This window comes from Stegodyphus dumicola, chromosome 12, assembly GCF_044657685.1.
Source record: "Stegodyphus dumicola isolate Sdum_Otavi_A_Nest chromosome 12, ASM4465768v1".
NCBI lineage: Eukaryota > Metazoa > Arthropoda > Arachnida > Araneae > Eresidae > Stegodyphus > Stegodyphus dumicola.
In genome coordinates, this window is record NC_140779.1 from 71762629 (window position 1) to 71786192 (window position 23564).

The following is a 23564-nucleotide window of genomic DNA, read 5'->3' on the forward strand; positions in this document are numbered from 1 at the left end:
TTATTGATATTCTCATGAAACTTTATTACTTTAAAATCCTATTCTTTTAATCTTACAATATATTAATCAAACTACAAATATTTTTTCATTCTGGAATAATGCAAATGATATTACGAGTTGGCTATGTGAAGATGCTGAAATCTTCAAATGTTTTACAGAACATGAATTCTATAAGATTCTGCGAGTAAGATATTAATAAAAAAATTATATTGCTCTATATTTTTGACATTAATCTGCACAGAAATGGTGTCGTTACATGATGAAACATTTTTCAAAACTATTACTTTATTTTTAATGATATATAGAAATAAAACCTTCCGCTTTTTAATTTTGTGTATGATCTCCTACTGCAGCATCAAATACCTTGGCCAATTTTTGTTGTACGAGAGTCACATGTTTGGCGATTTATTTTTTATAACGAGTATAAAATTTTCCGAAATGTAAGTAAAAGGACCCAAATAACATATAAAAAATTATATTTCGTTATTTTTACAAAGCAGATTTCTTTCAATTTAAAAATTCCAAAACCTGATTATATTTGTCTCATTTTAAACATTTCCGTAACTGGAAGTATACGCTTAGGAGCAACGGCTACGATAATAAAAGCCAGCTAATGACTTTTGAGGGCACGGTGTACATTAAATGAGGTGCAGAAAATCTAATTAGTGACTTTTAAAATACAAGTGATTTTAAAAAGAAAAATCATTGGAAGAAAAGCGTGTTTTCCAAGTGTTAAACTTTGTATTTCCTGTCACTGAAAATCCATGGATATGCAAATATTAATAATGGGTACAAATTCTTTATTCACAGTAAAGCCTTAAAAAGTATTTTACAATGATCCATATTTTAATTAAGGTCTTTAGGAGCATGTTACATCTTAGAAATGTGAAACCAAAGCTTTATTTCTGTTTCAAAAATTGCAGTTCATACATCTGGAGTTCACGCATGGCTTTCACCAGTATTCGATCCTGGAATCGAACCACTGAACTTCTGAAGTTCGTCTTTGATGGCCTGGATGAGCGTCGCAACAGGTTCTCCATTCCTCAGGGCACTGACGACGTCTATTTCGTCATATTCGTCTACTACAGCGGGGTTAATCCTCGGAGAATGAGCAAGGTAAAGTTCCGATGCCGCTTCTCTTAGAAGACTGATAGCAGATGCGGACGGTATTACTGTATCTTGGAGAGTTTCTTGCAGAGTATCCAAGACAGGCAAAGACGAAGAGGTAGAAACAGAAGGAAGATGCCGGACATTCTGTTGATGGAAAGGAAAAAAGTTCAAGTGCCTGTTCCGAGCTTCCGTGATTTCTCCAACAGGTCTATCAATATGTTTCAATGAGTGCTGCGAAAGAAATCATGAAGATGGAATTATGAAAAGTGAGCAGGATTTCAAAGAATTATAAAGACAAAGTATAATGTAAAAATATTAACGGATTTTGTTATGAAGTGGTGTTTACTTCAGGGTTTCAAGACACATTATTGTTAACAATCAGTTTCTTCTTCCCATTCTAGATTTAAATGTTCATAAACATAAATGGGTATTCACATACCTTCCCATCGACTATGAAAGTTAGTGAAGATCCCGCCAGACTTGCGCCAATTACTTCGGCAAAAGTTTACAAAAATAGAAGATACTCTATTTATTTACATAATCATCCCTTTATGGATAAAGCATATGATTTTTGAGCCCTCGAAAAAATATCCACTTGTCACAATTTTTCAATTGCATCGCAAATGTTTATATTTTTTAAGGTTATTATTTAACCCTTTAACTGCTTAAGACGTGTTTAAACGTTTTTGGAATTTCTTTAAAAATGCTTAAGACGTCTTTACACGAATTTCAAATCGCACGAAAAATGCTTAAGACGTGTATACACGAAGCCCGAATTTCGCGAAGATTGCTTAAGACGTGTTTAGACGACGCGATCTGGTCTTCCTTTCCCTACCTTTCTGCAGGCGGCTGTCAGCTGACACAAAGGTCTTAATAGGGTGTGAAGTCTCTTTGAAAAGAGCACTTTAGGAAAAAGTCCTTAGAGTGAAGTGTCTTTGTCAGACAGCAGGTATGTATTATCTGTGTGCCGACTAAAAGTTTGCGAAAGAAGATAAATCGTTTTACATTTGTTTGCCTTGTGGTACTTTATACAAATGAAAGTCAAACAGGATCCGATGTTGTTATAGTACATTGTCGAATTTTAGTAGAAACAAGAAAAAATAAGAATTGTAACGGAGGACGCCTTTATGCGTATATGTTATAGAATCAAATATTTTATTTTTGTATTGAAAAATGATTGCAATTTCTGATTCGTCAGGAAAAAATATAAAATGTTGCAATCAGCTTTCTTGTTTGCCTTCGTATTTCAAATGCGCGTTATTATAATGGTATATTCTTCTTTTTACATTCTTAAATGTTAAAAACTGTACTTTCAGCATGCCTGAGTTTTGTACTCGTATGTGTGGCTCTATGCTCCGTAGAAATGGCGAACTGACATATAAAAATTATATGAATGTTGAAAGGAAGATATTCTACTCGAAACTTCAACTAAATGGAATAAATGAATACGACGAAGGAATTTCTAGAAATATTTGTTTTAAAAATTTTATTATTAAGATTTTAAATACAAAATGTTTTGAAATCTAAAGAAAAAATATGTAATCCTTGAAACATTTTTGGAAAGAAATCTATAGATATAAAATCTCTTAAAATTAATGGAGTGTAAATGAATTAAAACAGTTAGTGTACGGAAGGGTTAGATATACTGCGCACAAAAAATTACAGTCAGAAGATCAATTATTTAAAGATATGAATTAATTACATTAAAAGAATTTAAAATAAATTAACATCTGTCCAAATGTCAATGCTAACAGCAATAGCACGAATGAAAGTTATTCTTTAAATTCCGAACTTAATTCATCCGTCGGTACACAATGATTGTGTCTTTGCGATTACTTTTCTCTCAGATACTACAAAAGGCCGCCAACGAAGTAGCGGTAAAATCGTTGGATACTAATAGTTTGAAGCGGGTTCAAATCCTGACGAATGGATTGCCTGCATACCAGTTTTAGCGAATTTTTGCTGCCCATGTTTAATGTGAATATGAGCCAATTTTAGTTAGCTTTTCATGATGACATGCCTTGACTACGAGTCCTCGCTCGGGTTGTGTTTGGTTTGGCTTGTTAGATTATTAAGAACGTGAAGGCATTCTGTCTAAGGGAAGGTATGCTTTCGTGACAGATTTTCTAAGGGAAACAATCTCGCCCTACAAAAAGTTAAAACCATAAAAACGCCCATGCAATCAGCTTGTTCACGGGGGTTTGAATGCAGGTCAAACTACCAGTATGTTAAGAGAAGCGATTTCAAGAATGTTTAATTATTTTATTTAGTTTGTCCTAAGCTAAATAAAATAATTAAACATTCTTGAAATCTCTTCACATTACTGAAATGGCAATAACTTCGAATTATACTATGCTACCACTTTTCCTCTAATATGAAATTTTGAACTTTTCCGTTATCGGACAGCCCACCAGCGACTGAGCGGAGTCTAACGGAAAAACTGGTGGTTCTGTCCGGGGTTCGAATCCCGGCAAACGGGCTGGTTGCCAGGATGATATTCTTAGTTTTCCATATGTGTAACATGTATGCAAGCCAATTTCCGTTAGGCAGTCCTCGAACGAAGGCATCCTTCACCTTAGGCAAATAACCATCGAGTACTTTGCCATAATCAAATAAACCTTTATCCATAACATGCTTCAAATATTTTTATGTTGAAAAGTTTATGCGCCAAAGTTGGCCCCCGTTGAATGAAGTATGTTGTTTATTTTTTCTTTGTTTTTTATAACAACAATGTTCTTGTTTTCAGAATCTGAATTATCAATAAAATTCTTTTAATAATATGCGAATCTATTTTTTTTTTTTTTTTTTTTTTTTTTTTTTTTTTTTTAATGAAAAATTAATTTAAGCGACAAATCTCTTACATTTAGAAAAATTTCGATTTTCGAAACGAGTTGCTGTCAAAAGCGCATCTTCTTGTTGCTGCATATATTTATTTAAAGCAAACTGCTTGGCGCGTGTGCTTTTATATTTGAAAAGATTCAGAGAATTTTCAACAGGGAAATAAAGTTATTAATTTTACTGAATCTTGTGGATTCTTTGTGTTTTGAGGTAAAAGTCAAACCATCAGATATGTGACAAGCTTAAAATAAGGGTATATATAATCAGGATTTTTCGGCCAGACATTCCCAGCGAAATACATTACAAAAAATTATGTATGTAGAATTAATGTATATTCAGTTTAGTATTTTAATTTATCAGTGTTATTACACATCAATTTATCAGTGTAAGTTATATCGAGTTTTAGTTGTGTTCGATATAAGAATTTTATTTGGTTTATATAAATCTGATTTGTTTAATAATATTATATTTATTAAATACTATTTATTAGGTTTCCAAATCTGTCAAACCCAATCAATGGCCTCCTGGCTAAGATATCTGATTATCGCTATTTCGACTCATATTCGAACCCAAACAAACGAACTGGTTGAATTTTGTGATTTTCCCTATGTGTAACATGAACATGAGTACGTTTTACTTAGAAAGTCGTCCATGGAGACATTCATTGCCTTCGGCTGATAGGTCTCGTTTCCTTTGCCATACTCAAAAAATCTAAAAATTTTTCAAAAAGACTAACAGATGCATATAACAAAATAAAATTAAGTAAATGCATATAAGAAAATAAAATTAAGTAAATGCATATAAAAAAACTGAAGTAAATGTATATAACAAAAAAAAAAAAAAAAAAAAAAAAAAAAAAAAAAAAAAATGAGGTAAAAACAAATTTTCAATAATTTTTCAATACAGTAGTTTTTAAATTGCTTGTTTTCAAATTTTATTTCATTTTTATGTATGTACTAATATACAGTGTATGTGTGCGAAAGTGTGCTTGTTCGGCATATCCATCTATATTAATTAAATAAATCTGATTTGAAAATGCATGCACTAACGCACTATTCTCGTAATTTGAAAAACACTAAAGTATTGTCTGAGAAAAATATTTATAAAGTAAATTAAATTTCGTCTCCTTTCTTGGTGCTGTGTAAAAAATTTAAATAAGCTTATTAATTTTTTTCTTCTTTATTAAAAACAAATTAGTTTCTTTTCATCTATATATGAAAAATAACAAAATCTTGCTGTCAGAATGGAAATTCTTAAAAATATAAAACTCGTTTTTTTTCGAACAAAAGTTTCTGAGAAATTTCTCTAGGTCAGCAGGTAGTAACAGGACCACTGACTGCTTTGTTTGGAAAACCTGATGAAGTGGATGATTTTACCTCCAAAAGGTTTTCTTTAACAAAGCAGATGCGGTCCAAATGGCTTTGCTGAGAAGCGTTCGTATTTGAATAGCTTGAAAGCTTGAGTTGGAAGACGTTTCCGAAGCAATCAGTCAGACAGCAATAAAATTTGTTATAGATATTTCTTTCTCTCTCTCTGTGAGTTCTTGAAATCTTGGAATGGGTGAAAGTTTATTTTGTTTTACATATATAAGGAAACTGCATGTAAAGCAAAATAATTCAAGGCACCCATAGTATGTTAATCATTGTACGTCCTCTCAGCTCTTCGGTTGGGTATTAAGAAAAGAAATTCTTATACTGCTTTTGTATTTCTTGCATAGTGAAAGATTTGAAAAAAAAAAAAAAAATAGCTTCATATGAAAAGTTTTTCTCCGATGAACGAATACAGCTGAAACATGTTTCTGTCTTTAAGTATATCCACAAAACATGAAATAGTATTGTACTTTTTTGTATTCTAGTGCATTTTGATATTACTTCGTGGTAAATTTTTTTATTCTTAAATTTCTCTCTCTCTTTTCTTATAATACAGAAGTACTCTTTCAAATATGGCTGACCTATTAACCTAAATTTTTATACTATAAAATTTTATATAAAAATTAGCCGTAATCATTAGACACAGCTTTGTGTATATTATATTCTTGAATACATGCCTGCAATTAATACTAAGAATACTATTGATAAAATTCGTGATATAATTAATAATGAAAATACTGTTTAAGCTAAAAACCGATTTGAATCTTTTTTTTTTAATTATAGGGTAACATGAGCCAAACAATTTTCGTTAGAAATTTATGCTAACTTGACACATCAGATAGAAGATATTTTATCGTCATCATCGGCTATGATAAAAGATTTATACGCTTAAGATTTTGGATTATGATAAAGCACACAGGACCTATTTTTCTAAGGGAAAGGAAGTCTTCAGGGTAGATGTTTTTTTGTGGGAAACAAACTGTTAATTCACAATCTATTGTAATTATGAAAAACCCCTAAGCCTCCCATGCAGCCGCTAGAATTTACCGGTGCTCAGCTATCTTACCGCTTGGAGACTAGTTGGCTTTCTGAACTTACGCAATATCTATCTGAATTTGAATATTTGCATAAAAAACGAGCAAAATAAAATGACACATCGTAAATAGTACATTTTATTGAAATCAAACTTTCTTTGAAAAAGGAAAATTAATTGTAAGGAATAAGATGGATGCATTTAATTAAACGGCGCGCAATAACCGCGCTGATCATATGTTTCGTATAGGAAATCATTTTCTTCGTGTTATCGTATAACGGAAAATATCCACAGATTATATTTTACAGTTTTTAAGAATTCATGGGTTATCTGCTTTAAGAGTACACCTTCGTGGGCAATTTTCTAAATAAAATTAGCTTGAATTCACGTTACGCATCGGGAAAATCATAAAGACCACAAGCAGCTAAACTGTTCGGTTGCCAACAACAAACTACCAACATCCAGCAATCTTATTCACTCAACTATAGTGAACTTAAACTACTGTTTGTTTATATATTATTAGTAGCATTAAAATAACGAAAATATTTATTCTAATAAAAATTTTTGTTTGAATATCCTCCCTAGTAAGGTATTTCCTTTGGTTGGAGATTTGTCAACAATAAATGCTATGTTCAAACAAGACATTTATTTAGAGCACAATGCTTCAAAAATGTATGCTGGAATTCCTAGAAAAAAAATATCGCCGGAAAATATATCTCCGAAAAAATATTTAATTATTCATATTCTTATGATTAATTATTAAATAAGTAATAACTTTTATAATTATTAAATGAAATTCTTATTTTTACTTTACCAAATGTACAGCAACACTCTTTCTTTACAAAAATACCATATTGAATAAATTATATTGTAAGCTAATAAAGTAATAACATTGCTTTGTTTAATTAAGATACAATAACAAACCGAACAAACATTAAATTGGAAGTCAAACAACAAAAATCAGCGTTATATTTTCAAATTTTCGCAATCTAATTTTCATTAAATCTTATCTCGTTCATTTGCGCTTTTGCAGCTGAAGATGATGGTTCGGTAAAACCATCGAAACTAGTCCTGTGAAAATTTGAAAATATAACGCTGCTTTTTGTTCCTTGACTTCCAAATTAATTGCTTTGTTTGTTATTAATATGTCTCATCTTTCCTATTTCAGATAAAATTTACTAGTGTTTCTTGGACAGGAAAGCAAGAATTTTTAATTTGAATCAATAAATTTATGATACACTGAAAACGGTTTCAAGTTATAATTCCCTTTCTGAATATCTTGAATGTATATGAAAAAGTAAAATGCAAATTTAATATTAATATTATCATCCTTAGAAAACACCCAAATGTTTCGCTTATTACTCTCTTAAAACTACGTAATAATTAAGGAAAAAAGAAATTATTTAAAATAATTATTAGTTGCATGCAGTTGAAGATTATAGGAAAATGCTGAAGGTTTTAAAGATTTTTAATTAATGACAAAAATACAGAAAATCGGAAATAATACGAAATGTTTCAGCAATATCTCAGAAGGAATGAAAGTTGCACCAGATATTTGTCAGAATATAATTTTAGTGATAGCAATTTAATCAGTCTGCATTGAAATTCCGGTGATAATCAGTGACATATAGATTTAGGTTACTTAGGTTAAAAATTCGTAATAATTTAAAATATAACCGGATAAATTTTAAAACCAATTTATTTGAAAACTAGCAGCTTCGCTGCGAGCCTTCGTCTGGCTTTTAAATGTACCGGAAAAATGGCTGAAGGGAACTCCAAACGTTAAATTTAAAAACTGCGTAGGATTTTACTCTGCAGAACAACTTCATAAAAAAAGTTATTACGTAAAACAAAATTACAATGAAATAAGCAATATCCCTTAATACAAATATTAATTATCCTAATAAATAAATTAACCAAATTCCCTTTGCAAAATCTTAAGAACTCAAATGGTATAGAGGAGGTTAAGAACTTTGTTTCCTAAAAAAATCAGTCAAAACTTTTCAATATCTTAAAAACAGTGAAATAAGCAATAAATAAAATAAAGGAATGCAAAAGACAAAAAATTCTGAAAAGCAAAGTTTAATTAATGATATTTTATCTTATGTTTTCAAGGGAAAAAATTACAATGAAATAAGCTATATCTCTTAATACAAATATTAATTATCCTAATTAAAAAATTAACCAACTTTCCGTAGAACAAAAATCATGCAAAACTTTTCAATATCTTATAAACAGGGAAATAAGCAAAAAATAACATGAAAGCAACTCAAAAAACATAAAATTCCTCGCAGAATTTTACTCCTGTTGCCAAACCCATATTTCTAAAAGAATGAAACTATTCAAAATGATGCGATTTCATCAAAAATCTATCAACAATAAGACAGGAAAATTGTCGCCAAAATCACATTTTTAAAGATGTGAGATGTGAGATGTGAGAAGTGTACTCGGAAGCTTCATTTAAAAAATCTTTTAAAAATACAAAATATTATCATTTTTACAAAATTCTTTTTGTAAAAGCATTCGCAAGGTTGAAAGTTTAACGTGTCCAAAAATCAAAGAAAAATAAACTGTACATTTTTAAAAATAAACTTTTTTAGAAAAAATCCCATTGAAAAAGTGTTAAGCTCCCTTTGTTAAATAAATTCGTATTTAATCGATTTATTGAAACACGAAATTTATTTTAAGTTCGTAAAATAGCTAAGTGCCTACGTTTCATGACGATGTAAAAATGGTGTAGAGTAAAATCTCGCTTTCCTATAGCCCATTATGTTTCAAAATGACACGATTTCGTCACAAAACATGAAATAAAAAATCGAATTCGAAAAAATCGCTTCGAAGTGGCTCTTGTGTAGATGTACCTATGTACCAAATTTCGTAGCCGTGGGTCTATTAGCTTACGCGCAGCGCGAACGAAAGGCACACACGCAGACAGACTCTTTCTTTTATTATATGTAGAGAAGATATGTAGAGATAAGATTGTTTAAGGGAAGGAAACTTTTAAGTTTCGCAGCTGTACCCTGACCCTTAAGATGGTCATCACGGAGAGTCTAGCCTTTTGCAATTCTCTTGAGAGCTCACATCTACCGAACAATATCTAGTGTAATCAATCTCAACGGAATCATTGAAGTAAAATTCTGAGAGGGATGGGAAATAACAAAAGAACTTCTTGACAATTTTCAGAGGTTTAGGGTTATTTTCGCGACATTTTACGGGAAGTTCGGTCCAAAACTAGTGACAGTTTTAAAGGGATTCGCAGAAAATCACTCGACAGGCTAAGGGTTAAAATTAAGCAGTTGTTATGATTTCGGTCTTCGCAATATAATGTTTCCTTTTCATATACCACAGTAGAACGCAAATTAGTTCTGTGTACTTAAGTTGAGGTTTTGGGATCCTGAGAGAAAAGAGTATTTCTGACATTTTCGTGCTACATGGTTAGATTTTGTCAGCTCTAAGCAGTTATAACCATTCTCTTTGCGGTCTTTCGCAGCCGATTCTTTAATGAATTGCAGGTAAGCTTCTAACTTAGTATTTAAATGTGTCTTTTCATCTCCTGGGCTTACATACATTAACTTAGATCTCAAAGCAGAAACTGAGTGTGCTACTTCTAGGTTAGTTCATTTTAAGGACCTCCTTCCAGCTCGATGACTCCTCATTCAAAAACCAGCGCTCCTTAGAACCACATTGCCACTATACTCCCGTCCACCCATCTCTCACGAAAGTTATCAAATGGCTTAAACATCTACCAAAAGGACAGAACTTAGAAATCTTTTCTGATGGCTCTAAAGTTTCAGAGCAAGTAGATGCAACCTATCCTATTTCTGTATCTATAACAATACAGAAATTCACTCAGCACAGTTCAGACTTAGCGACCACGCCTCAGTTTTCCAGGCTGAGTACTTCGCTTTACAAAAGGCAGCTCTCTGGGCAGGCAACACCAGTTTTACATCCATCAGCTTCTACACGGACAGCATGAGCGTTCTATAGGCACTGAACAAGAACGGCACACAAGCCTTCCACATCTCTTCATTAAAAGAAGTGCTTATTACCCTGTCTTCTTCCAGGCAAGTGTCTCTATGCTGGGTACGTATATCAAGGTACCCAAGGTAACGAAAGGACCGACTCTTTAGCTAAAGAGGCCACATGTCACCCCTTCATCGACTCAGAGATGCCACTTTCCATAGTCGCTGCCAAACACAAGATCTTTAGCGCCTTTTTGTTCATCTGGCAAGTTCGCTGGGACGACTCAGACACCGGTCGACATACCTGCTCCATCTTTCCCGTGGTTTGCACCAAAAGGCTCAAAACAGATTTCTATCTACAACAAGCTTTCACATATCACGGAAGATTTCCCGTGTACCTCAGCAGGTTCTGCCATCAAAACGTAAAATGCGCCTGCGGTGCTTCAGCTTCTTCAGCAGACGTTTCACATTACACCCACAACTGTCCACTCACTTCTCCCAACAGAGCCTTTCTTCCTCAGCTCCAGGGATCACATAGTCTCAAAGATCTTCTTCAGGATTACTACGGACAGCGGGGCGTAAGAATAGAGTATGTATACAGCGGGCGTATAGAATAGAGTATGTCTATTCTAAGACAAACATAATCATAGCAGATAACCAGGTCTAGGCACCTGACGAAATGTAAAGGCAGCAAACCTCAACTCATGTATATATGTAAATATCTCTAAGCTAACTAACCCTTTTTGCTAATTTTATACTAACATTCCCAAAAAATTGTAAGTTGGAGCACCCAACGAAAGTAATAACTATTGTTAAATCTGTTTATCTTTAATAAGTTTGAAAAGATTAACAACCAAAATAGGTTGCTGTAGTAACGATCAGAATAACATGACTGACCTGTAGTGCCCATTTAGGGGTGAAGCAAGCGGAATAATAATAAAATAAATATATTAACTTAGTATTATACTATAACAGTAGCGGCGCACAATAACGCGAACCTGGTTCCTACCGCCAGAAAAGGCAGCCTATGCTGTTCTGGGCAGTAGTGGTTTCGGCCATCCGAGTGGGCTAATCTGACGGCCATAGAAACAGAGTCTATACGTTGCCTCCCCCTGGTGGTCTCCGCGGACTCCAGGTTTGACTGCCGCCGGTGTTCCGCTTCTCTTAAAATGCCTGTGTTCCGGAATTGAGGCTCCCGCAAGTGAGTTCCTTAAATCCTTCTTTTAAAGATTTCCATGGGCATCGCTCGGCCTTCTCACCTTATATGGAGGTAGTTCAAGGGGTATCATCTTAGATGCATCGTGTTTCAGGAAAGGTTATTTATTTGATTGATTGATTAGAATTTATTGATTGTTCTTATTTTAATCTGCTTCCCACAAAGTGGGGTTGCTCTCGCAAAGTCGTACTTTTAAAGTTTTGATTAAATAAAAATATTGTTATTATAACTTTCTTAGACTTTAACATTTATCTCAGAAATAGCGATAACTTACTTCATATTTGTTAGGGTTATACGAATAAAGTAGCATTAACAGATCAAGTGTAACTCCGTCAGGGTTCATACACATTTCTGCACATGGAAATTAAGTACTTTTAAAGACCATTAATGAAAAAAATTAAGGACCTATGAGCAAATAGCAAATTAATAAATTCAATTAAAAATATTATCTATGCCTGAACTTTACTTTTGTAATACCATCCAAAAAATAAAATAGATCCCTAAGTAGGATGCATTATTATTAAACATAATTAACATAATTATTAGTAAGTTTGAGTATAAAATATACTTTATGAAATTTATCAAACAGCATTAAATATTTTACACTTATAATAGTTCAGCATATTTGAAAGAAGATAAGTGACATATTATTTACGTTTTACTATAGTTATAGTTTCATATTGGATTTTTTTTATGTCTCATTACTTGCTCAATCTAGAGGTTTAGTAAATAGCCAGGTAGATTTTATGTCAAGCGTCATAGGTTAAAATGAGAAGTAAAATCATAATAAGAATGATTTATAACAAAAGACTGGCTGTTGTCACCGCTGCTCCTTGCCGAAAGAGAGACCTGCAGACCAGAACAAAACTGAAAGGCCTGATGTGGGTACCGTTAACTAGTTTTTAAAGTTAGTTGGCTCTGTCTGTTGCAGTTAGGGTCGTAGCTCCGTGTAGAGTTCCAGGGGTTGTAACCCAGGGGGAAAAAAAAGCCAGGAATGGTGAAAAAAGAAAAGTAAAAGCCGAAATTCGATGAATCTTTAAAAAGCAAAAAGTTAGGTCAGCCAAGCTAGAATTTATGCTACAAACGACTGAGTGACAACAAACTAAGTTAGTGGAAATTCCAGGCGAACCAGAGGAATTTTTCGGTAGCACATCAATTAGAGAGGAAGCTTTTTTTGAATTTTGAGAGCCCAAGCTAAAATTTATATGAATAAGAGACCAGAAAAAGAAACGCAAACGACCAGTAGACGAGTCGAGGAATCAGAGGCCCTGGAGGAAAATCCGGGTTAATCACACCAAGTGCCTTTCCATCCTGGCACAAGTTTCTTTGGAAAAGGATGAATGAATTTAAAAGGAACAAAGATAAATGAAAAGTTAATTTATTTTCTTTAAATATTCAGTTGATTTTATGTCTCAATGCAATGTTATGCTATGTTGCTATGTTATTTTGAGTTTTGCCTCAAGCGAGACCACCCTAGTTTTGTTAAGCAAGAAGAATTTTCAGTTTAATTTTGCATTTTTTCTTGAAAGACTTTTATTTTTAATATAAATACATTGCTGTGATTTTAATCAAAGAGATTGTATCGCGAAAAATCTTGCCATAATTGCAGAATAAATATTAGCAGCTTCTATGTACTATGATGTAAAGTTAAAACTGAGTAAATTTTGAAATATACCACGTAAATGAATTTTAACGTTTCCCATTAAGAATGTTTGTGAAGGTTTTCGCAAAAGTTAACTGTTCTAATATTTTATATGGTTATTTAAAGTACAAGCTAGCAAATGATAATGATTTTGAAGAAAAGCTAGTGTAGTGAAGTATTTAAAAGTCTGGCTCTCCGTCTACAGGTATAGATTTAATACAAATTAAGCTTAGAAGAGTCTTGAAATAGGGGCTGTTGATGTCGAGTGTGTCTAAGCTATTAACAATGTAGGAGTTTGGTTAATAGGTAGTTTCTTGAAATTCTGCACACTTTCACATGCTCTTTTACGCATTACAACGCTGCATAGTAGGGATGAAAAATTGAGTTTAAAGGAAACAAAACAGACGAAACAGTTCTTCCAGATAAAATCCAATATTTTTCCCTTCATTCATGACTTGAGAATCTCCAGCCTGTCCTTACCCAAACTCTGACGATTGGGTGGTTGCCTAATAAAGGCCTGGAGTTCTAAACTCAGATGAGGATGAACTGCATTAAATTTTAAACCACACCAAATTAAATTTCTGTAAAATACGTGAAACAGTGCACGCATTTTACAGAAATTTAACTTTCGTTTGTTTATTCTCCTATCAATAAAATTCCGAGTTCTATACTCAAGGACCCTATTCCGGATATGAGTTACTGGGGAATTTACAGAATTCCTTGCCAGTGTGGTTTAATTTACATTGGTCAGACTAAGAGAGCCTTAAAATTTCGCGTTAAGGAACATGAGGCATATGTTAGAAAAAGGAAACATAGAAGTCTTCTGTTGCCCAGCATTGTTGGTCCGAAAATAATACTTTTCATTTTTTTGCAGCCAAAATTATTCAAAAAACATCTTCCTTTGATGAATTAGATTTTGTAGAGGTATTTCACATTAAAAAAACTCTTTTTGTTCTAGTTAACGACCCTTATTCCAATCCATCTTTGCGTTCACCCTTTAAGAAAATTATGTTTTAGTTCTCGTTGCATCAACAGATGGCGCCAGTATCTTAACTCTTGTCCAGCCATTCTTATCTTATCTAATCATCTCTTTCATTTGCGCTTTAGCAGCTGAGGATGATGGTTCGTAAAACCATCGAAACTAGTCCCGTGATAATTTGAAAATATAACGCTGATTCTTGTTGTTTCACTTCTAAATTAATATGGTTAGAATATTTGAATAGGGCAAAGAACACAAGAGCTATCTGCCAAAAATAGGAATGGCTTTGAGGGAAACTGGCTCATGTTCTTGTTACCCATAATTAAGATCACGGAAAACACGCATGCAGCCAAGCTCTTCGTCTGGATTCGAACTGCGCGTATTCTGCGGAGTTAGCCAATACACCGTTGATGGGAACATTTAGCAATATATGAAAATGAGAAACGGAGCAGTTGTAGCTCAAATTGTGAGCATTTTTGTAGACTAAATAATATGTTTTTCATACCTCATCATCTTGTTCCCAAACAAGTTTGGGTGGTGGCCTGGTGATCAGCTTCCCATCATCAGTAATGACACCGAGTATTCTTTGTTCTCCTTCAGATATGGGACGCCTGTCTTCATCTCCTGCCCTACGGAAAGTAACACAAAATGTTATCAATTTATTTAAACTGAACGCAACAAGACAATCATAGTCTTTGCAATATTGTGAGTTTTCCACCTTATGCGAGTGTGCTAATTACGAAATATGACTTGAATGATTTCTGGAGAGGCATCGGATTCCTTCTCGGGATTCTCTGTTTATGCTAATACATAGGGTGTTTAAAAATTAATGACACAAATTTTAAGGGATGATAGAACATATATATATAAATACATTTAATCATTGAATATATGACCGTATGTTAAATAATTAGAGGCTGGAGGAAACTTTTCTTTTCGCCCATATGTTGTCATTCGCAACGCATGGGCGTATGTGATCGTCATAGGATGCGTACAGTCATAGGATAGGATTTTTGCATATTGTGCCATTTTTATTTTCCCTTTTATGCGCTTTTGGAATGTTGAATACTTTTACTTTTCAGCTGACTTTATTCGATGTCTTTGTTAAATATTACCGACTGCGTAGACAAGAAATGAAAATAAATTAGCATAACTACTTTAGGAATATGGTGAGTCACATAAAAAGTGCTTTATCATAGCCACAAAATCAACCATATACAATAATTAATTGCCTGGTTATTTGAATATGGCAAAGGATACGAGGGTTATCTATTTAAGATAAGTACAGCTTTCTTGGAGGATTTTCTAAGGATAAGCGGCTCGTACTCACGTTGCACGTGAGGAAACCACGAAACCCAACCATAAAATCATATTTAGCAGTTTTTAACTGCTCGGACACTGGTAAGACCCTCTTACAAGACAAATCACACTGTGCTGAGAAAGAAATTATTAAGCATTAATTATTCAGAAATGAGTAATTTCTCTTTTCTACAAAAGTAGATTTGCTGTTATAGCAAGAACTGAAAATGTAACTTCTTGATTTATTTAATATACACTGCTGGCCACCCAAATAGCAACACCAAGAAAGACAAGACATATCACAACAAAATTTATTTAGTAGATAACTTGACTAAGTATCAAATGATTAAATTTATAGACTTCTGTGAAGTGTGGTTCCTTCCAGAATCAGTAGCCAGAGTAGCCGCCATTGTTAAAGATCACCGCTGCCACACGCCTCGGCATTGATTCAAAGAGACTTTGGATGTGTTTTTGGGGTACAGCAGACCAAGCAGCTTCGATACGTTGCCAAAGTTGATCTGGTGTGGTAGCTTGGGATGTAATCTGGGTCAATCGTTCAGCAACCATGGACCACATGTTTTCCTATCAGCAAAAGATCCAGAATGCGAGCCGGCCAGGGAAGCAATTCAATCTGGCGATTGACGAAGAACCCTTGGACAAGGCGTGCCACGTCGCGCATTATCCTGTTGAAATATGGCTGTGGGCAAGCCCTGAAGGTAAGAAAAGACAACTGGCTCGAACACCTCGGAGATGTAGCACTGGCTGTTTAAAGTACCGGTAATGCGTACTAGAGGAGTGCGAGAGTGATATCCTATACCGCCCCATACCATAATACCCGGTGCAAGACTAGTATGGCGGTGCATAACGCAGCTGTTCAGCATCCTCTCTCCACGGTATCTCCAGACTCTAATCTGACCATCGTGGTGTTGCAGACAGAAGCGTGACTAGTCAGTAAAGACAATTTCATTCCATTCTGCCGTCCACATCCTTCTTTTTATCGCACCATTGGCGGCGCAGACGTCTGTGGTTCTGCGTCAAGGGTAGAGAAAGCAATGGACGTCTTGCGGACAGACCACTCAGCTGTAAACGGCGTCGAATGGTACGCGCAGACACTGGATGATGCGTTACAGACTGAATGTGCTGTGCTATGGTTCGTGATGTGACTGAGCGATCCGTCACTACCATGCGCACAATGTTCCTGTCATCACATGAAGTGGTGCACTGAGGTGGATTTGATCGAACACGTCGGTCCGTTCTCCCTTCCTGCATCCAACGGTCACGTATCCGCATTACCGTTGTTTGGTTTTGTCTAACACGACTACCGATTTCTCTGAAAGATAATACACACTCTCGGTAGGCCACTATCCTTCCTCTATCGAACTCGGATACTTGATCAAACGATGATCGCTATTTACTACGAGGAATAATTGATTTTTTTTTCTTTTTTAAACCCACAAGAAAACGACAATTACCGAATTTGAAACCGTCGAAAACTCCAAGCCTTATAAATAGCGCTCTGAAGTGGCGCTACAGGCGCGCGTCATGTGTGTCTGCGCTGAAATTCTAATCATTTGCATATCTAACCTCCGCTAATGCATGTTGTATATTTCATGTTATTTGCTTGCTTCCTTCAGGGTGTTGCATTTACGGAGGCCAGCAGTGTATAATATATTTCAGTTCAAAGGAAATAAGAGATTTAAATTAAAAAAAATTTTTTTATTGTTCCGATTTTGATAGTTCTAAAAAATATAGGCGCCCGTAGGAAGGAGCAAAGGGGTCATTTGCCCTCCCTTTGTAGTCGTGTAAAAAATGTGTTCAATGATGTGTGCACAATTTTGCATAGAGCATGTGGGAACCCAATATGCATAATATTGTGTTCTATATCTACTTATGAACCTCCCAAATAAAATAATTGGAATTAAGTTTTGAAGGATTCAGAGGGTTTTCAAACCTTAATGGTGCGATTTTCTTATATATATGAAATAGATTATATATATATGTATATATGAATATATAATAATAATAATTTTGAACCTCTTGGGAGTGATAATGCTGAAGTATAACAGAAGAAATAACTTTCAGACGTGTCATTTTAATATTTCCTTTTGATTGTCGTTAGCCAAATATTTTTATTGCACAGCACTAAATAACTTGGCGCAGTCGTGCTTGTTTTTGAAGAATTAAATCGGTACAATTAAATTTGTAAAATATAATTTTCAAGACAGCCGGGAGCAGCAAATTGGCATTAGCGAAGCGGAGAAGCAAAAATACGACGCATTTCAGCATGATAACTTAGTTCAAAAGGAAAAATTTATGGTTTGTAGTTCTCTCATTCAAAGAATAATTCGAGCGGCACTCAGTTGTACACGTTCTAATTTCTTAAGATTGGTTTCAGATGCGCAGGAATAAATTGGGTAGCCATATTCTAGAATAGATCTTATTAGCGCAATATATGTGTTTGCATCAGCTCCTCAAACTCTGCTAGATATTTAAGGATGTTCAGGCGCTTACGGGCCTTTGAAATCAAATAGTCTATATGTCTGTTGCTGTTGAATCGTTCATATGTCTGTTACCAACCCCTTCAAGTCCTGCAGGTCGCCTCAAAGTGTGCTCTTAGCCGGCGAGGGGTGTACCTGGGCGGAACGGGCGATGTACGTCGGGAGAGTAATCTCCTGGAAGGGTGACCTAAGGCGGAAGGCCTTCCATTATGCTCAGCCAAGATCTGCAGGCAATGCAGCAAAGACAGACTTCTTCCTTTGGACTTCGCCCATGAGGCTCCAGCCTTTTTGACCAACAGAAGCTGTTCACTTCCTTCTCGTTATGGTTTTGTTGTAAAGATATTTGAAAAAGTGAGCTTTAGGCCAAAATTAGGTGAAACTTTAGATAAAATGCAAAAAAAGCTTGAAAAACACTAAAAATGCAACGAATTAAAAATACATTGAGCTTACACACTGTCATGGAAAGGGAGGTCAAACTGAAGCACATTAATAAGTCACATTTATATTGCAATCCAAAAATATTTCCGTAGTCTGCGAGTGCTTCAAAATATACTCTAAATGTAATTTAATAAAAAACTTTGTTGATCTCTTACAAAACCCACCTCATATGTTTCTAAGTTTTATTAAAATGAAATAGCATAAATTCAAAGTAAAACAGATCCACTATGTTGGCAATAATACCAAAGTTCAAATCGTAAATGAAAAAACAAAAGATGGTAAAAAATATAAAGCCTCAAAATACAAATAAGACAATAAATATTTCAATAATTATAATTAATAACTATAAACAATTTGAGTCAAAATTCATACAATCAAAAGATGAAAAAGGATGAAAAATAAGGAGACTTTTCACTCTTTTCTGAAGCCATTTTAAAAGTGTGCGACAAAGTAATGAAACAGTTACACTTAATATCGGAAAACGTTAAGGTTTGCTCCTTGTTCGGGAAAAAGCTAAACAGGGTTATACTGGTGAGAAATAAGTTGAGCCAATTATGGCAAACAGTCTTAAACGGTCACAAAACTTATATATATATAAGATAAAATATGTAAAGCAAACTTCTAATTTTAAATGGCAAAAGCTCCTTTATTCTTCATTTTAATTTGAACATTTTCTATTTCTGTCCTAAAACAGTAACTATTTATAATATATCAGTCTAAACTGCGTCATTTCAAAAATTAATCCGTATTATACGAACTTACATAACGCTGCAGTGCAGATACCTTTTATCAATCAGATCAAATATTTCTATCGAGAATCAAAATGCTTTGACTGTCTCCCACATTTTCTTCTGAATGCGTCGCTTTTTGCTTTTCTGCTTCGTTATCGCAAACTTCCAACTTGTTGCTCCTACTTGTGTCTTCAAAGATATATTTCTCAAGTTTATCGGAAACATTGCAAAAATTCTCTAAGAACAAGCGCTATAACTCCCACTTTTAAAAACATGAATAATAAATAAATAAATAAAAATAATAATTGAATTCGCCCTCCTCTTGGATTTGGTTCTAAATTTCTTACTTTTCCTCTCTCTCTACATATAGATATGTATACAAAGAAGATCGAGAATGATAACCTCTTTGGTGCTAGTAAAACTTCAATCATGCAATTATTGTGTCCAATGTTTGCCACTCCTGCGAATTTTTCTGCAGAAACCCGTATTACAGAATAGTATTTTAACTATCAGTACCGATATTTGTTTATGTCCTGACAAGTACTGATGACTTACAGAGGTGGTTGCATTAGGGAAGTGATCATCAAGACAGGATTCACTCTATCGTGATTAAGGTATGACAGTAAACGCTGTGAATAAAAATAAAACATACTTTGTAGAACAAATCTGCTCTTCTGTTGCGGAGTGGGATCTCAGACTGGCAAATCGAGGGAACATATCAGTTGCGGGATCAACCTTCTTACTTCGTAGACTGCAGGTGGAAAAAAAAATATAATCACATTTGCAATAACAGAAAACTTTAAAACATGCATTGAAAAGAATATATTTTTATATTTTAGAATGAATCTAAACAGTTGTTTTTAGAGACATGTGTGTAAAGGTGTCTAGCAATTTAAAGCATTAAAAATAGATAACCGTTTTTATTACAAATGATATATCGATAACTATTACTCACATACTTCGCCTCAAATCTCAAGGAGGCTTGCATTTAAAATATTACAAAATTTGCGCTTAAAACGTTTACGAAATCATTCCACGATATTTATATATTTCAGATATATTGTTCTATTTATCAATTAATGATGTTATTCTAAAACGTACTAGAAAATATTAGGCATACTGACAATATTTGTCTCTATACATAAGATATCTCCTACATCTTCTTGTTTTAAATGGCTGGGCACTTGTAACATCATGCAATCATCGGATATTGTCAAGACCCATCGGTCATCACCGAGAAAGCCCAAAGTGAATCACTAAAAGCAACGATTTTATTTCGGCCAGAACTTAGAAGTTCCGTCTCAGTTTTGACGCAGAGTGGCCAGGAAGACGGATCCGAGGATCTCCCACTCCTCTTCCCCTATCACCAAGTCTCTAGAGAGGACTTTCGGCTCGTCAGCATTTTAACTCAATCATCCCACGCAAACATTATTCGCTTACAAGCACACAGTTCTTCTCCGGGATTCGAGCCAGAGCCCAATGGTAGGTAAACCAGAAGCTCTATCACCTACGCGAATCAAGCAATATGCCTCCTACATAATGAAATATAATACATATTTAAGCAATATTTACTCTTCTTCTTACTTTTTTTTAAAGTTTGCAGTTTCCTTGTTTATACTTTCATGTATGCTTTTTTTTTCCCCTCCAAAATTAAATGCGCATCCCTTTTTCCTCTCCATTTTACTACTTTGCAATATTTGCACCGAGTTACTAGAAATTTACTTTGAGTATCTTTATTTATTTATTTATTGTTATTATTTTTTTATTTATATCATAAACACCTCAAGTATTGATTTAATTGTTATAATACTTTGCATATTTTTACTGAACTCTCTGTTAAGTATATTTTTTAATTATTATCATCTGTCATTTTATATATAGTAGAACTGTTTCATTGAATCATTTCATGTAACGCTTTACTTGCTGTAATGTTTGTAAGATCTGTGTAAAGTAAGTGGGGCACTGTTTTAAAACAACCAATGTAATCATCTAACGCAATTTATTATAGTATTTTGGTTCACTCATTTCTTGTGGTGGCTGCTTGTTGTCACCTATTTACATCATTCTTAAATAACTATTTATGTGTTATAAAACGTTTTGCATTGCTACAGTTATTATGTCAAACAACATAAATTGAATGTGTCGCATTTCACATTTAGTCGTATTTAACTTATAGTATTATTCGTATTTTATCATAGCTCTATCTCATAATATTAAGGCATTATACTATGGAATACCATTGAATTATGAATTCATGTATCTTACTACTAAATGCACTATATTACTGTACTATACTATTATACATTGACGTTTTGCTTATTGTCATATGTAGCAGCGTATGCAAGATGTCCTGTAATCATTTTTGTAAAGTACTTTTCTGTGACATTCCTGATTAAGAGCAATTAATGGCACTTGGTCTCTCAGCCATTGCCTTGTTGTGGTGGCTGCTTGTTTTTTTTTTTTTTTTTTTTCATTGATTAGGCATCATTCCGTTCGGTTTTACCTTAGGTCGGAAGCCTGGTCAGTGCCGCATAACCATAACCACATACATTATGAAAATATACTGCACAATAAGGTCGCACCTGTTAGTGCCGTCTACAGTTAAAGTGTAACGAATATGCAAAGCGTTTTCTGATTGCCAAAAAAATATTTCTCTAAAATTAAAATATATACAAACTCTCATCTCTTTGGTGTAATGAAAATATTCATGAGTAACTAACGTTTCGATTGTGTTTTGGCCTCCTCGGTGATTGCAGTGATTTGTACCCAGAGGGCGCACCGCACAATAGAGTTAGTTGCTAATAGAACGTAAAAGGAGCGATCACGCCATAAATGTCGGGAGTATTACCGCTAATTGATATAACTGGCATCGTATCTGCTAGGTGGCAGAAAACTAATATGATGTATCAATTTATATGCCAGGTGCCAGAATATATGTATCAATTCTTAGTTTCTCAGTTAGAAAATTTAGAAAAACAGATAAAGTATCTAGTCTGTATGTATTTTACTGAGCTGTATGTATTTTACGGCTTACAACGTCGCGTTTTCTAAGCGGGAAAAACGAAAAGAAAACAAAGTCAATTCTAACAAGAACATGACCGACAATCGGCACGACAGGTAAGGTGAAAACTTTATGAATCATGCAAAATATGTCACTACTTGCTAGGGTGTGTTATGTGACAGAATGAACGTTGCAAAAGTGCAGAACTGAACTATAGAGAGGTAGATTAACGTCATCCTCTGCTGAAACAAAAAAACTGGCAACTATTCTGCGACTTGTTGGCCGTCCAATTAGCCATTGCTCTGATACGGCTGTACATAACTCCATGGGTTCTTAACCTGAGATCAGATGACCCGTTGGAGGTCCAATTGGACCTGCTGAAACAATATCAGGCGGTCTATAAAAATTTTTCTTAAAAATGATATATAATATAAATATTTTAAGAATCCTATCCTCATAATAAAACTAATCTAAATAATTTGACATAACTACCCAAAAATCGCGCTTGTGCATAAAAGCGTAGACAAAATGATCGACCCAGTGAACACATATTGTTCACTATAATATACCGAGTAATCAGTAGTGTGGAAAGATGTAAGTTGTATTCTGTGAGAGTTATACTTTAGTGTTATAGAGTTCTTAAGTTTTAGCTTTAGTTCCTGTATTTAATCATGTTATTATGAGAAGGGAACTGTGGTCTTTACTTTTCTTCTTAATGTTTCGTAGAATAAAAAAAGGTAAGAAGATATGCTTAAGTGGCATGTTGCTGTAAAGTTTCAGTGGAAGACGTAGTATACATTTATCTAGGTACAGTTGTACCTTTAGAATCTATAGAATATTAGCATTCTGTGGTGCTTTCTGTCAGAACTAATGAGTTATGACAGAATGAGATTTCTTACCTGCCGTATAGCTTCCTCCCTCCTGCTAAGGCAAATGCATCATCTAAGAGATCGGAAATCCTCTGTCTTACCCTAGACAGGTGCAAATGAGTCTCGGCTGTCGCCGCCTCGCATTCAGATTTCGAACGAGACTATGCGGAAAAAGATAGCAAAACGTTTAAAAAGTCTCAAGGATTAAAATAATATCCATACATGAGAATATATAAATATGAAATAGCATTTATTGCAACAAGTTTATTCACACAAGCCAGATATATTATAAAATTCATAAAATGTTCTTTGCCGTGATATCTAGAATAACACTGGAAAGAATTATTAAAAGACCCATAAAAAAGAATTTCTGCTTTTTCAATAATGCTGATGAGTGAACTCCTTTTCAACTTTGAAGGCGGGAATATCGTTCAGTTTCAAACACCTGCACGGTACACGGTATAGAATATTCCTTGACATGGGTTTAGTATTTTTTACATCACTGAACGTAATAAAGCCAAACAAGGAATCGTTAAGGGGAAAACGAAAATTGAAGTTAAAATAAAGTATTATAAAAT

The 23564-nt window shown here is 34.1% G+C and overlaps 1 protein-coding gene across 1 annotated transcript in view; it reads right to left on the reverse strand.

Annotated features, from left to right (window-relative positions):
- Positions 1-783: 783 nt before the first annotated feature.
- Positions 784-23564, reverse strand: part of LOC118182154 (uncharacterized) — a 120802-nt gene continuing 98021 nt past the window's right edge. The window contains exons 10-13 of the mRNA XM_035351468.2: positions 23017-23147; positions 19769-19867; positions 14656-14779; positions 784-1341 (exon numbers count right to left, since the gene is read on the reverse strand). Coding sequence (XP_035207359.1) covers positions 940-1341; positions 14656-14779; positions 19769-19867; positions 23017-23147 — 756 coding nt within the window. The 3' untranslated portion in view covers positions 784-939. The remainder of the gene's footprint in view (positions 1342-14655; positions 14780-19768; positions 19868-23016; positions 23148-23564) is intronic.